The following is a 12507-nucleotide window of genomic DNA, read 5'->3' on the forward strand; positions in this document are numbered from 1 at the left end:
GCAGGAGAAGTTTGGCAACTGCGGCGGCAACACGCTGAAGGGGAGGGGCAGGCAGGGCTAGGCAGTTCTTGGAGGCCTCATTTCTAGGGCTCTCGCAGCTCCGGGAAGTGAGGGTGAACTCCAGGATCAAAGACGTCCCAGTTCCCATCTCACCCCCTGTTGAGTTTTCTGATGGTGGCAGACATTTTTGGCTGCCAGGACACAATCCTCACTCTTGATGATGTCTGATGTTGGTGTCTGTTTGGTACGAAGCTTTAGAACGCATTCCTTTGCACTCTCTGGACCCTCTCCATGCCCTAAAAGCCTGGTCCCCCTGTTTCTACGGCCATGGTCTTCACAGGGGCTTTGCTAAAAGGTCCTTTCCTCCAAACCACGGATTCCACCTGTGGGTTCAGGGTCTTTTTTTTTTTTTCAGTTTGGGTTTTGCTGTCAACACAGATAATACACAGAGTTCTAACGCTAGGTGGTTAGGGGTCCAGTTCTTGTCTCCGACCCATGAAAGGTTTGTGTCCTTATCATGATGACTTCTTGAGAGCATAAAATGATTTGAACATGGGCAAATCTCTTCTGAAGTCCGCCTTTCTCTAGATGAACCCTCATCCTTTCTCTCTTCCCCTTTCATCCTGGTTCGCTTACCAAAAACAATACAAAATCAAAAAAAAAAAAAAAATCCAAACAGCACATGGCAAACAATGCATGTGCTCAGATACACATTCTCTAAATTGTGCTACTTTTTTTTTTTTTTTCGTCATGGATCTCAGTTTCAAGTTAGGAGGAAAAGAACTAGAGCCCATGGTTTGGGCATATGAGTTGGCCACCACGGGGCTTGACATTAAAAAGAGTGTGCCTCTGTTTCCCCTTTGCTGTATTGCTGAATGTCCATGCTCCTGTCCTTCTCAGCTGCCTGCCGAAGCGTGTTAGGCGTGACTCAGGAAAAATGTGATTCCGTGTCACCAGTAGGTCTACAGTGGGTTCCTGTTGAGAATGTGTGGGTGTGTGTTTGGGGGGTGGAGTAGGGGTAGGGAAAGGTAGGGGCTGGGATTTTTTGCCTCTCTCAGTTGAGTGTGGTCTCCAGGGAACTTCCCTGTAGCAAAGCTCAGACAGTCACTTCTGTTTTGCTGTTGGTGATGAAGTATGGTTGTGGGGGTGGGTAGTGCTGGGTACGAGTTCCCAAGGGGTCACTGGAGCCTGACTCCGCCGTGCCAAGCTTGTTTTTGTTTCCATAGGCCTGCCGTCGGAGAGAATGCTCACCAGGCTCCCAGCCCTTAAAGTTGGTGGTGGAGTTGTAGGCCAGGGGGTGCGGGGGCATCTTGTTGGTGCGAGACTTCTGTCCATTCTGCTTGGCAGGGCCATGCTCAGGGCTGAAAGCCCCAGGTTCATCCTCTACTCTCACGGGGTGCAGAGGGAGGTTCCCCTTGGCGGCCAGCTCTGCCAGGTGCCGTCGTTTGGAGTAGAAGTCGTCATTGACTTTGTCAGCTGAGCAGGGAGACAGGTAGACGAAGGAGGGGAGGAGAAAACAGAGAAAAGGAGAGAGGAGAGAGAGAGAGAGAGAGAAGAGTTAGAGATTGGCAGATCAACTCAAGAACAGCCTACAAAAGGGCCAACAGTCCAAACAAGACACACTAGCAACTGCACCTGCAACAAGACACAGGGGAGGGTAGCACCAAGTCCTCTTCACAAACAAGAGCTAGGGCAAGAGGGCTAAGGACACACCCCCAAGGACTCCAGATTCCGCCAACTAAGCACACTGCTCCCATCGTTGTTGTGCCAGGCCTTCTGTGTCAAGTCCAAGTGCTGCATCTTCACTGAGAAAAAGACTGATTCTTGTAGGAGTGCTGAACCCTATGGGAGATACGCACATCTCTCCGCTCCTCAAACCCCGCCCTCCCAAGGTAGCCAGCATCAACCCAGGATTGTGTTTTCTTCTTGTCTTTTAAATAAGCAGAGTTCAATCTGGCAATGCTTCAAGTCGCATGGGCTTGCTTTTGTTTTTGCATCTACCCGTTAGAAATCGACATGTTCAAACCCTGACTGCCAGTTACTAGCCATGTAACTGTGACTACAAAAATTGTATTACCATCAGCTTCTGCATAGGAAAGTGATTAGAACAACAGCAATGACACAAGATATTTCATAGAATATTGTGGAGGGTTAAATGTTGTGTAACTATCAGCTATCCCCATTATCATCTTTAGAACTCTCAATCCTCCTGCAACACTCCACCAAGCATTTCTTCATGGTGCTATAAATTACTAACAAATAGTATCTGATCATCTACATAGTATTTAATTGAGTGGAAGTATCAAAATGAATCATTCCCCCTATTGAACATTCAAGCAGCACCAACATTCTTCAATTATAGATAAGAAATGAGTGAAAATCTTCAGACTTCAACCTCTTTTCATATTTAGGATTTTTTAATTTGGAGGGGTTTAAAAATATAATCTATACTGGGTATTTGCAAACCATGAAGGCTCACAGGCCAAATCTCACAACCACTTGTTTTTGTAAATAAAGTTATATTGGAAACGAAGCCACACGCATTCCTTCACACACTGTTTATGGTTCTTTGCTAGGCGGTGCATTGTGACAGAGACAACACAGCCTGCAGAGTTTGGCACATTTTCTATCTCGCACATAAAGAAACAGCACAGCAATGCCGGGGATGTATTATTTGAAGTGGAATCATAAGTATTATTAAGGATTTTGATAGTAGAATTATAAATCTTATGAAGGATCCCAACACATACAGATATTACCAACTATCCTACAAGAGGTGTACCAACTTCCACTCAACTGAAATACACTCTTCCAACATTCCATAATTCCTCCTTTCCCTCCTTCCCTCCTCCTTCCTATTTCCTCACCTATTTATTCATGTGATAATTTTATGGTGACTCCTTTTCTTTTTCTCTTGCAATTCTTTTATTATAACATTCTCTATGTATTTTCAAATATTCATTTATGCATGAACATAAGTAGGACAGAGCACATGTATTTCCCACTTTTCCTCCTTCAATTTTTCTTTTGAATTTTTGTGTATTATACTTTCCATGTACTTATACCAACAGCAAGCTTTTGAACTTAATCTCTCTTGGGAAACCAAATGTATTTCCTGCAATCCCACCCACATGTGTGATGCCTCCAAGCATGACACATGACTATGATAATAAATGGAGACCATCAAGTGTCCATGCTGCTTTTCTCCTTGGATCCTTTCAACAGTTAAGATAGGAAAAACAGGGATTATTTGCACTTTCTGACAAATTAGGAAGCTTTCAAACACAAGCTCATTTCAGTACGATTATCCACACCCAGCGGCTGGGCCAGAGAAGATCCAAATCTGGGGGACGTTATTTCAAATCCGGGGCCATGGGTGGGAAGCTTTGGTTTCAGCATGTAAATCTGATCATGTTCTATCTGCTTCCTTTGTGTCCTTGGCAGACATGACTCATCAATCACAGAGTCCCTTCCTGATAGACTTGGCTTCTACTTCAATTCTTCCACACTCTCTCTCCCCTGGAAAGCACAGATGATAGGCTTTTACAACTCTACTCCTTTCAATGCAATGATCAAGACTACTGCTCCCCTTCTTAAATCTACCAGAACTATCTGAAGGAACAGAATGGCAAAGTCAAAAGGCATCTTGGAGCCTGTTCCTACACATGAGAGCAACACACATTGCTGAAATATACTGAATGGCTTAAAATACGCAAGGTAAAAATTCAAGCTGGGATTAGACCGTCTAGAGGAGAGCTCTAAGCTTCTAATTCCAACAGATTCCAACAGAACCACACTCCAAAAATTCTCAGACTTCAAAATTCACAGATCTAGTTCCCTCCTAGGCAGATCCACTGACATGTGTCACTCAAGGTGGACATACTTGTACTTGTTAACACCACCCAGATCTGTTCAAATTCTTGCTTCTCTCTCCCATGGGACCACCCCCTCAGGCCAACAACTTGGGAGCAAGCTCTGACACTCTCTTGTGTGGCACAAATGCTGAATCACGAAGTCCCCCAGTGATATAATGAATTTTCAAAGCATTTATAGCAAACACAATTGCAAGGATTTCAAATTTCTGCACTGACACCATCTTGGAACTCCATGTTGTGTGAACTTTTTGACATATATTCATGTCCGACAAATGTTTCTCTAATCCATCTCTTTTCTCCTATGTGCTTGGAACATTGCTTTAGTGCAGCCACCAGTGGGCCTTGTTGCCCCACATCTCCTCCCCCGATCCATTCTGCATGTTACATTCAAAGGCAAATTTCTAAAATACAAAACTAATCCTGTCCCTTGTGTATTCAAATCCCTTCAAGCCATGTGTTCAGTGACTTAGTCATCACCCTGCATGTGGTTTATGCTAAAAACTCATATGGAAATGACCCATAGGAGAGACATGATATCATTGAGGGACATGGAGTCACCAGATAATCCCATACATTACATAAAAACATGGAAATGGCAGGTGCTACACAGGAAGATCATCGGGTCTTACAAACGTTGCTGAGCAAGTCCCTGATCTGCTCTAAGCAGATGTCACAGCTCAGAGTCTTCTCAGTCCTTCGCTTATACCAAGCCCCTGTTACTCATCTCCCCAGACTTAGCTGAGCTGTTACCACCCTGGCAGCCTCCCTCAGCATCCCCTGTGGTTTTACAATTTTCCATGTCCTCATTGCTTTCCCCACTCACACTGCGGGGCTTTCAAACAGCTTCAGACACCTGGATCCCCGCCCCATGCCCCTCCAGCTATGTAATCAGAATATCCTAGACAGTCAGCTCTTTGGGTGACTCTAATGTGTATCTAGTGTTGAGAACCACAGAAAGGGCCCTGGCATCTCCCACAAGGTTTCCCAAGAACTGAACAGGAGGGGTGTTTCTTTCTACTCCTGTTATCCTCAGCTGCCTCCAGGTTAGACACCGTTCTCTTATAGGAACTATAACTCCTCAGCATGAGTGGCCATCACACTCTGAAGCAATCTCCTCCCAGACACCACCTTTCTCTTCCCACATCTTCAACCTGCTCTGGCTTTGTGTCTCATTTTGGTTGAGAAGTGGTCACAGCTTCTGCTCTCAGACTCTTGAAACTATATACCTCCAAGGAAAGAAAGCCCAGACTGGCCTCTTCCTGGAAGAGTCCATGGGCCAGTTATACACATTTCTCACAGCCAAGAGTCTGTTCATTGCCAGGTACCTAATGAAGTCATCTTACGTTGTGTGGTCATCCACCAACCTGCCAGTCACCAAGAGATACTCAGCATGCCTGGCTGAGAGCAGTTGGACGCCCACATCTGAAGTACTTCTCTGCTCACCCAAAATGATGATCCTGGTTCAGGGTTACTATCTTGAGTGGCAAAGCACAGGACCATCTCTTCTGCAGCAGTAGCCACAGAAACGCCGCAGCATTTGCAAACACCCTGAGGCAGGAAGGAGCTCAGCAACTTGAAGAAACTGAATGTGAACCTGAGTGTAGAGTGCAGAAAGTAAGGTTATCCCTAGATCATCACAGGTTCTGTAGGCAAGAGCCTGCCACTCACACCTATTTTTTGTTTTTGTTTGTTTGATCATCACCTGCCAGGGGAATTGAGTGTTTCAAGAAGCACAGCATAAACACAGATTTGATGCCTGGGGGGAAAATAAATATTTTCAAGACTGTTTTGACAACAAGGAGGGGGTTGAGGCAAACCCTTCCTATCACCTCAAAAAGCAGTGTTCATGACATCTCTTTCTTTAGCTCCCGTCCCTCTTTGGATGAGGGGATTCAAATGCTTCATGGCTATTCCTGGCTGCATGGAGTATGGTCCCTATCTTCATGTAGTACAAGTCTCCTTGTGGAAGGAACAGCAAAATCACCAAGCAATCTTCAGGCCCCATTAATAAATGCATTAACCTAACCAACCCCGGTATCACATGGGCAGATGGTTGACAAGCTGACCAGGAAACAGATGTGTAAGCTTTCCAACAACACAGGTCCTCTCTACTTTGATTTTTCTTCATTTAAACAAATAGGGAGAATGAGAGGAAAAGGTGCTTTCTTTCCAATGAGCCTAATTGCCTTGAAGGAACAGGGGTTGTAACATTAATCTGCATCTTCCTCCATCTGCCTCTCTCTTAATGAGCTGCACACACTTGTGCAGGTGCCGAGTGGGACAGAGCCTCACCTCCTTGGAAACTGAGAGTAGTAGGGTAATAACCAGTTTTCAGGGGAAGCTGCACATCTGAGGTTCTCAGCAGGTGGCCCCCCACCTGCCTTCTTCCCTTGGGCCAAAGAGATCTTGAAGAGGGGTCCATATGGCTAACGCTCTTGGGTATATACAGCTAATGCCACTTGGGTCTCAGTGGATGGATTTTTCCCTCCTAAGCGTTAAGCCCCTCCCCAACCTTCCTCATCTCTCTTCATCTTTGGTTCAAGAAGGTGATGAAATTCAGTGATTAAGCCTGAATCCTTCACAGTGAAAACTAAAGTGCAGATTCTTTGAGGCATCCCCCCAAGTCTGCACAACCTAGATTCTAGGAGACTTGTCCACCTTCCTCTCTTCCAAAGTGACCAGGTGGTCATCATGGGAGGGTTCCCAAAAGTTCTGTAACAGACATGCTTAAGCTGGATGATTTAAAACAACAGAAATGCATTTTCACAGTTCTGGGGTCATAAGTCTGTGTTAAGGCATTGGCAGAGCCATGCTCTCTCAGAACCCTTCCTGCCTCTTCCGGATTCTTGTCGTTGCCAGAAACCCTGGACATCCACAGCCTTGTTTCTGAATAGATTGTTCAGTCTCTCCCTCAGGCTCCACATCACACCTCCCTCTCTCGCTCCCTTTGTCTCTGTTTTTGTGTGTGCACATGTGTCCAAGTTTCTCCTATAACAACACCAGCCATTGTATTAGGACTCGCATTAATCTATCATGCCCTTATTTTAGCTTGACTACTCATGCAAAGACCTCATTTGCATGTGCATTCACAGCCTGGGGTTCTCAGTGGACACAGGTTTCTAGGTGAGGGATGGCACTCAAGAGAGCATAGATGGATCCTCAAACACATACTCCTCACAAACTCAGAATCTCTGTACCTCATTGCTGCAAGACTCGTGACCGAAACGCCCCTTTTGGTCATTTGCTCCCCACTATCAAAGACCACCTCCTCAGGAAAGCCCTACGGATGACCCCGTACAGGGAGTCTCATTGTGCGCTTAGGACTTCCAATTTCCTAGACACCTGCATATCGTCTGCTCCTCTGGCTACAACGTAAGGCCCGCTGAGGGCAGCAATGTTATCTGTTCTGCTCAGTGTTACATCCAACCCGGTGCCTGCTGCACAACAGAGGTTGATGACACACGTTCAGTGAGGAAAGCGAGACACTGAAGACATTTCCAGTCTCTCTCTCTCCCCCTCATTTTCTTATTCTCTATCCCCAAATAAATATATCAATTATATTAAAGATCAGGGATCGCATATTCTGAAAAGACAGCATCAAAATGACCTAACTGAAAGTTCAGTAAGGTCCCCAGCCTCTAAGCAAAATACACTGATCTTTTTCTCCTTAGTGTGGGGCAGGAAGACAGAGTCCAACAGCTAGAAGATGGTCTTCCTTCCAGGCCTGGCAGTACATCCAGCACTCGGTAAGGTCCTTCATTGCAAGAGGGTCTTGGCACTCTCTGAGGCACATTGGCATTGACTGGGGCACTGGCTGGAAGACGGCTAGATAGAGAACCCTTTGCCACTCGTGCAATGGAGAAGATTCTGAGGCTGCTTCATTATCACCTGGAGTAGGGTACATCCCGGGGACTCTCATTTTAGTTGGCTCCCAATTCCATCCCAATGGGCTCTTCATGCTGTCTCAGAACGATTCCCTCTGAAAAGCTAGTGCGGCCACGTACTCAGCTGCTCATCAGATTTAATTTCTTTGAGGTTCCATTAGTGCGCCTCTCTACCATGCAAAGAACAGAAATCACCTTCAGCACTGACAAAGTCCCAAAGAGCTGGCTTTGAATCTTGCACCTTGACTCCTCAATGCCCCCAGCGGGGCTGATGTCATAAGCCATCTTGGCCTGTAAGACCTTAGGGTGAGACCCTGGCCTGTTGAGAAGGGAAGAAGGAAGCAAGCGGCTGTGCATAGGAAGGATTCAGTGCACCAGGTTTATACAACACACCTCTCACTTTGGGGGAGAAAAGCACAATTGATTTTTCATGACTGTAAAACACTCCTTATGAGAATGTAGGAGTGTGAACTCTGAAGGCATACGGGTCTGGGTTCCAATGCCAACTCTTTCACTTAGACGGTTGAGACTACATGAGTTATCTAAGCTTGCTAAGCTTCACCCATAAACTTGAAGCTAAAACAATACAGCTTGTGTGTGCCAGGGGACTGACTGTATTTTAGGGACTCACATAGAGCAGCGTGTATCCTACAAAGTGCTGATGTCATTGCCTACCAGTAAATGCTCAATGGACAGCAGTTACCACTCATTCTTCAAAAACAAGAAAAAGGGCCCAGGATTGTCACACAGCAAGCTTCAAGCTGTACCATGTGATCACAGCTTCCCATGTCAAAGTGCAGGTTCAAGTCCTGGCTATTCCACTTCCTATCCACTTCCCTGCTAACGCAACTGTAACAGCATCAGATGATGGTTCAAGTATGTGGGTCCCTGCCACCCACATGAGAGACCCGAATGGAGCTCTGGGCTCCATGGCTTCAACTTGGCTCACCCCAAACTGCTGTAGCCATTTGGAGAATGAATCAGTAGATGGAAGATCTCTTTCTCTCATTCTCTCTCCTTCTCTTTCTGTCACTCTGCCTTTCAAATACTTTTTTTTAAAAAAAAGGAATATGAAGGGAAGATACTAAAATCTGAATGGCAGAGTTCAGAGGAAACATAAATAAGACTAGGCAAAAAAAAAAAAAAGACTTGGAACACCAGGCACAGTGCAGCACAGGACTTCTTGAGTGAGTACCTCCATCTTCCATCTGGAAGATGTCAAACATATAGCTACTTATGTCCCAGGTCAGCTTCATTCTATATTTTTCCCCCTTGAGCCCATGGTTTAGTCCCTTCCAAACTAGATGACCCAGTTCTCTTGTAAGTTAAACATAAGCAAGTGACTAGCTGACCTCTCCCCAGTGGAATGTCAGCAGGTGAAGCATCCAGTGTCCACCCTCACCTAACATTGTTTAAAGGACACTGCCTGTCCTGGGCATTCTCTCTTCCCCCTTTCTACTACATCAGCAAACAACTCAAACAATGCTCACAAGAGCAACACAGTTTGTAAGGAACAACAACAGGGTGGGAGGAGCCTCGATCCTCAGGCTGAAGATGCCCCATCAACTGAAACCAGCCCTCTTTGGAACTGTACATGGGAGAGAAATACAGGCCTTATTTCATGCCATAGTATCTAGTGGGTCTCCGGGTCTTATAGTACGGTATTTAGATGATATAGAAGTGATTACTGTGCTTCTGTTTTTTGCATCGTAACCTCCATCACAAGCTGGATTAAGATGTGAGGGGCCATCACTGTGGTGCAGTGGGAAAAGCTGCCACCTGCAATGCCAGCATCAGGGTGCTGGTCCAATTCCTGGCTGTCCCACTTCCAGTTCAGCTCCCTGCTAATGTGCCTGGGGAAGCAGAGAAAGACAGCTGGGTTACATGGTTCCTTATACCCATGTGGGAGACCTGGAAAAGGCTCCTGGCTTCAGTCTGGCCAACCTTGGCCATTGCAGCCACCTGGGCAGTGAAGCAACAGAAGGGAAGATCTCCTGCTCTCTCTCTGTAGTTCTGCATTTCAAATAGATAAATAAATCTTTTCTTTTTTAAAAGAAAGTAAAAGTGAGGGCAGTTCATGTTATGAAAAGAATACCCAGGCATCTCTCTCTTCCTGCAAAATGCATGCTGCAGAGCTGGGCAGGTTCCTGGGGCTGTCTCAGCAGGCAGAAACAAGAAAGGCAGACAAAAAAGCCAGGCATCCAAAGCAGGAGAGACACAAAGATCTGTCTTTATGGTGAATTAGCTTCATTCTACCAGGTTCAGTGCCTGCTGAAGTAGCCCAAAGAGAGAAAATCTATTGGAAATGGGTCCTAATGGAGCTGAGGCATCCGTCCCTACCCACCGGGCAGTATATCTCTCTTGGAAGACATTTCTCTAAGACAGAAAACCAGAAAGGGGCCCACTTTTGTTTTAGTCCTAGGAGCTTGCAACATGAGACGTCACTGTCTTGGCAGGGAAGGATGGCTGGCATGGGCTTTGTACCCAAGCCGAAGGGGTTGCACTGTGCCTAGACCAGCCTTGGCTACAGATGCCAGGGCCCTCTGTGGTTCTCTCACTGCTGTCAGCCCTCTACGAGTTCAGGTCTTTAGTCTCTCCCTCTGAGCAGCCACCATTTTCTGATAAGCTGTCGGTCAAAGGCAGAGCGGCCACTGGTCCAGCCACAGCTGACACACAGAAGGGTCTTGATGGAAACTGTGTGCTCACTTACAGTCTTTCCCCAAACCCTGAAATGCTGCCCTGGACACAGACATTTCTTTTCAGAAACTCATTGTGTGGTTTGTCTTCTGATCAATCTCCCAGCTAGCAACATGTTATACAACTGCTATTTTTTTTTAAGGTGACAGATTAAGGGTAAGAATCTGTGGTCCAACTTGCCCTCTTGTGTTTGGCTGCAGCGTCGAGAGACCAACACAGAGAACTCTGAGATTTCAGAGCCTATGTGAGACTCATGCTTCCAGCTACACGCCATCCTCCAAGAGAACCATTCTTTTCCATATGACCTTGGGGCTTCTCCAGGAAATATATAAAGTGGCTCATGTTTTGCTACTGCTAGATTCTGAGTTATGAGGCAGCAGACACAAGACAAACGGAAGCTGCCTTCTTGTTCCTCTGCTACCATCACATGAACATATCTCTGCTCCCTGTGGGCGAGCGGGGAGAAGCAGAGCCAAGTCATGCCAACCCTCTAGATCAGCTGACATTCTGCCCATTCTGAGACACATGGGTTAACTCCACTGAGAGACTGCAGGAATCCCCCACATAAGCATAGGTCACAGACAAACAGATTCTTCATCGAACACCTAGCATCATCGACTTTATGCCATGGGATTTGAAGACCTGTTACAGAGTTGTCAAGACAACACATGACTGATACAAGCGTCAGTCATTTGCTTATCCTGCTTCCAGGAAGAGCTCCTGATTTTCAGGAAGATCCACTTCTCCCCTAGCCTCAACCATATGGTTTTGAATATTCTGCCCCTCCACCAGCTATTGGGGAAAATATTTCATATCTCTCACTATATTGCCCTCAGAAATAGTTAGAAGGCAAGTCAATTCAAGCAAAGCCTGGGATTATTACCTAAGAAGGTAAAGGGCCCAAAAAGACCAGCAGTCCCAAAGTTCTCATTTAATCAGAGAGGCAATGTGAGTGTCTATTACACGCCATGTTCAAGGACACCCAAAAATGAGTAGCGGCTGGGTGTACAATGCAGTTCTCCTGACTTCCACCTGGCTGTTTTTCCATTTTCGAGCACATCTCCAGAAAAGACAAGATTTCCTCTCAATGCTATGCCCAGCTTCACTTAATAATTTATCAGTGGAATGTATGAAGATCCTTCAAACAGTTCACAGAAAATTGGATTAAAAGATAAGTCTTCTCTGGTGCCCAAAAAATTGAAATTCATGTGCATAAGGGATTTTCAAAATGTTCACGGGATATGTGTATTAGGAAAAGTATGCATGAATTTCAAAAACTTTTGCACTACAATAAACTTATCTCTTTTTTTTTTTGGCAAAAAAGAGATTCAGTTATTTATTGGAAAGTCAGAATGACACACAGAGAGACACAGAGAGCAAAAGAGATCATGCAGCCACTTGATTGCTCAAACAGCTGCAACAGCCAGGGGCAGGCCAGGCCCAAACCGGGAGCCCGGAACTTCCCCCAGGAAATCTGGGTGGCAGGGGTCCAGGTACTTGAGCTGACCTACTGCCTTCCTGGGAGCCTTTTCAGCAAGCTGGATCAGAGGAGAGCAGCTGGGACTCAAACCAGCACTCCGGTGTTGGATGTTGAGATTGTAAACAGTGGTTTACCCACTGCACCACAACACACTCCGAAATATATCTCTTGGTTCCATTTTTCCACCAAGTGCTTGAAGTAACCTCACCCACTGAGTGCTTACAATGTGTGGTGGGCATGACATAAGGTGGGCTTTGCCTTGGAGGGAATACTTTCAAAATACTCGGCCGCAGACCACAGGACCTTCTTGTCTGGCTCAGGCATGATCCTGTGGGATCCCAAGGAAGCCCATTCAAACTCTTATGTTTTGCCATTTAGTTTTTTAATGAGCCTGAACCCAGGAGTGGGAGGGATTTGATTTTTATTGAAAAACATGACCTCATCTCACCACCTTGCCTTACCTGCCAACTCACCGCCAAATCAGGAATCTGCTAATCCCCGTATTTCATAATGTTTCAAAGCTGCCTCTAAGTAAGTGTTTCCCCAAGATCTTTTGCAGAATGCGTGCCCT

The 12507-nt window shown here is 45.9% G+C and overlaps 1 protein-coding gene across 2 annotated transcripts in view; it reads right to left on the reverse strand.

Moving 5' to 3' along the window:
* Positions 1 to 794: 794 nt before the first annotated feature.
* SHISA9 (shisa family member 9) overlaps positions 795 to 12507 on the reverse strand; it is a 235083-nt gene continuing 223370 nt past the window's right edge. Inside the window, exon 5 of one of the 2 annotated variants that reach the window (XM_040973307.1) lies at positions 795 to 1476. In XM_040973307.1, coding sequence (XP_040829241.1) covers positions 1097 to 1476 — 380 coding nt within the window. In that variant the 3' untranslated portion in view covers positions 795 to 1096. The remainder of the gene's footprint in view (positions 1477 to 12507) is intronic. The other variant, XM_040973308.1, reaches the window with a different exon arrangement.

This window comes from Ochotona curzoniae, unplaced genomic scaffold (genome assembly GCF_017591425.1).
Source record: "Ochotona curzoniae isolate NIBS_2020 unplaced genomic scaffold, NIBS_Ocur_1.0 contig_2321, whole genome shotgun sequence".
Taxonomy (NCBI): Eukaryota; Metazoa; Chordata; class Mammalia; order Lagomorpha; family Ochotonidae; genus Ochotona; species Ochotona curzoniae.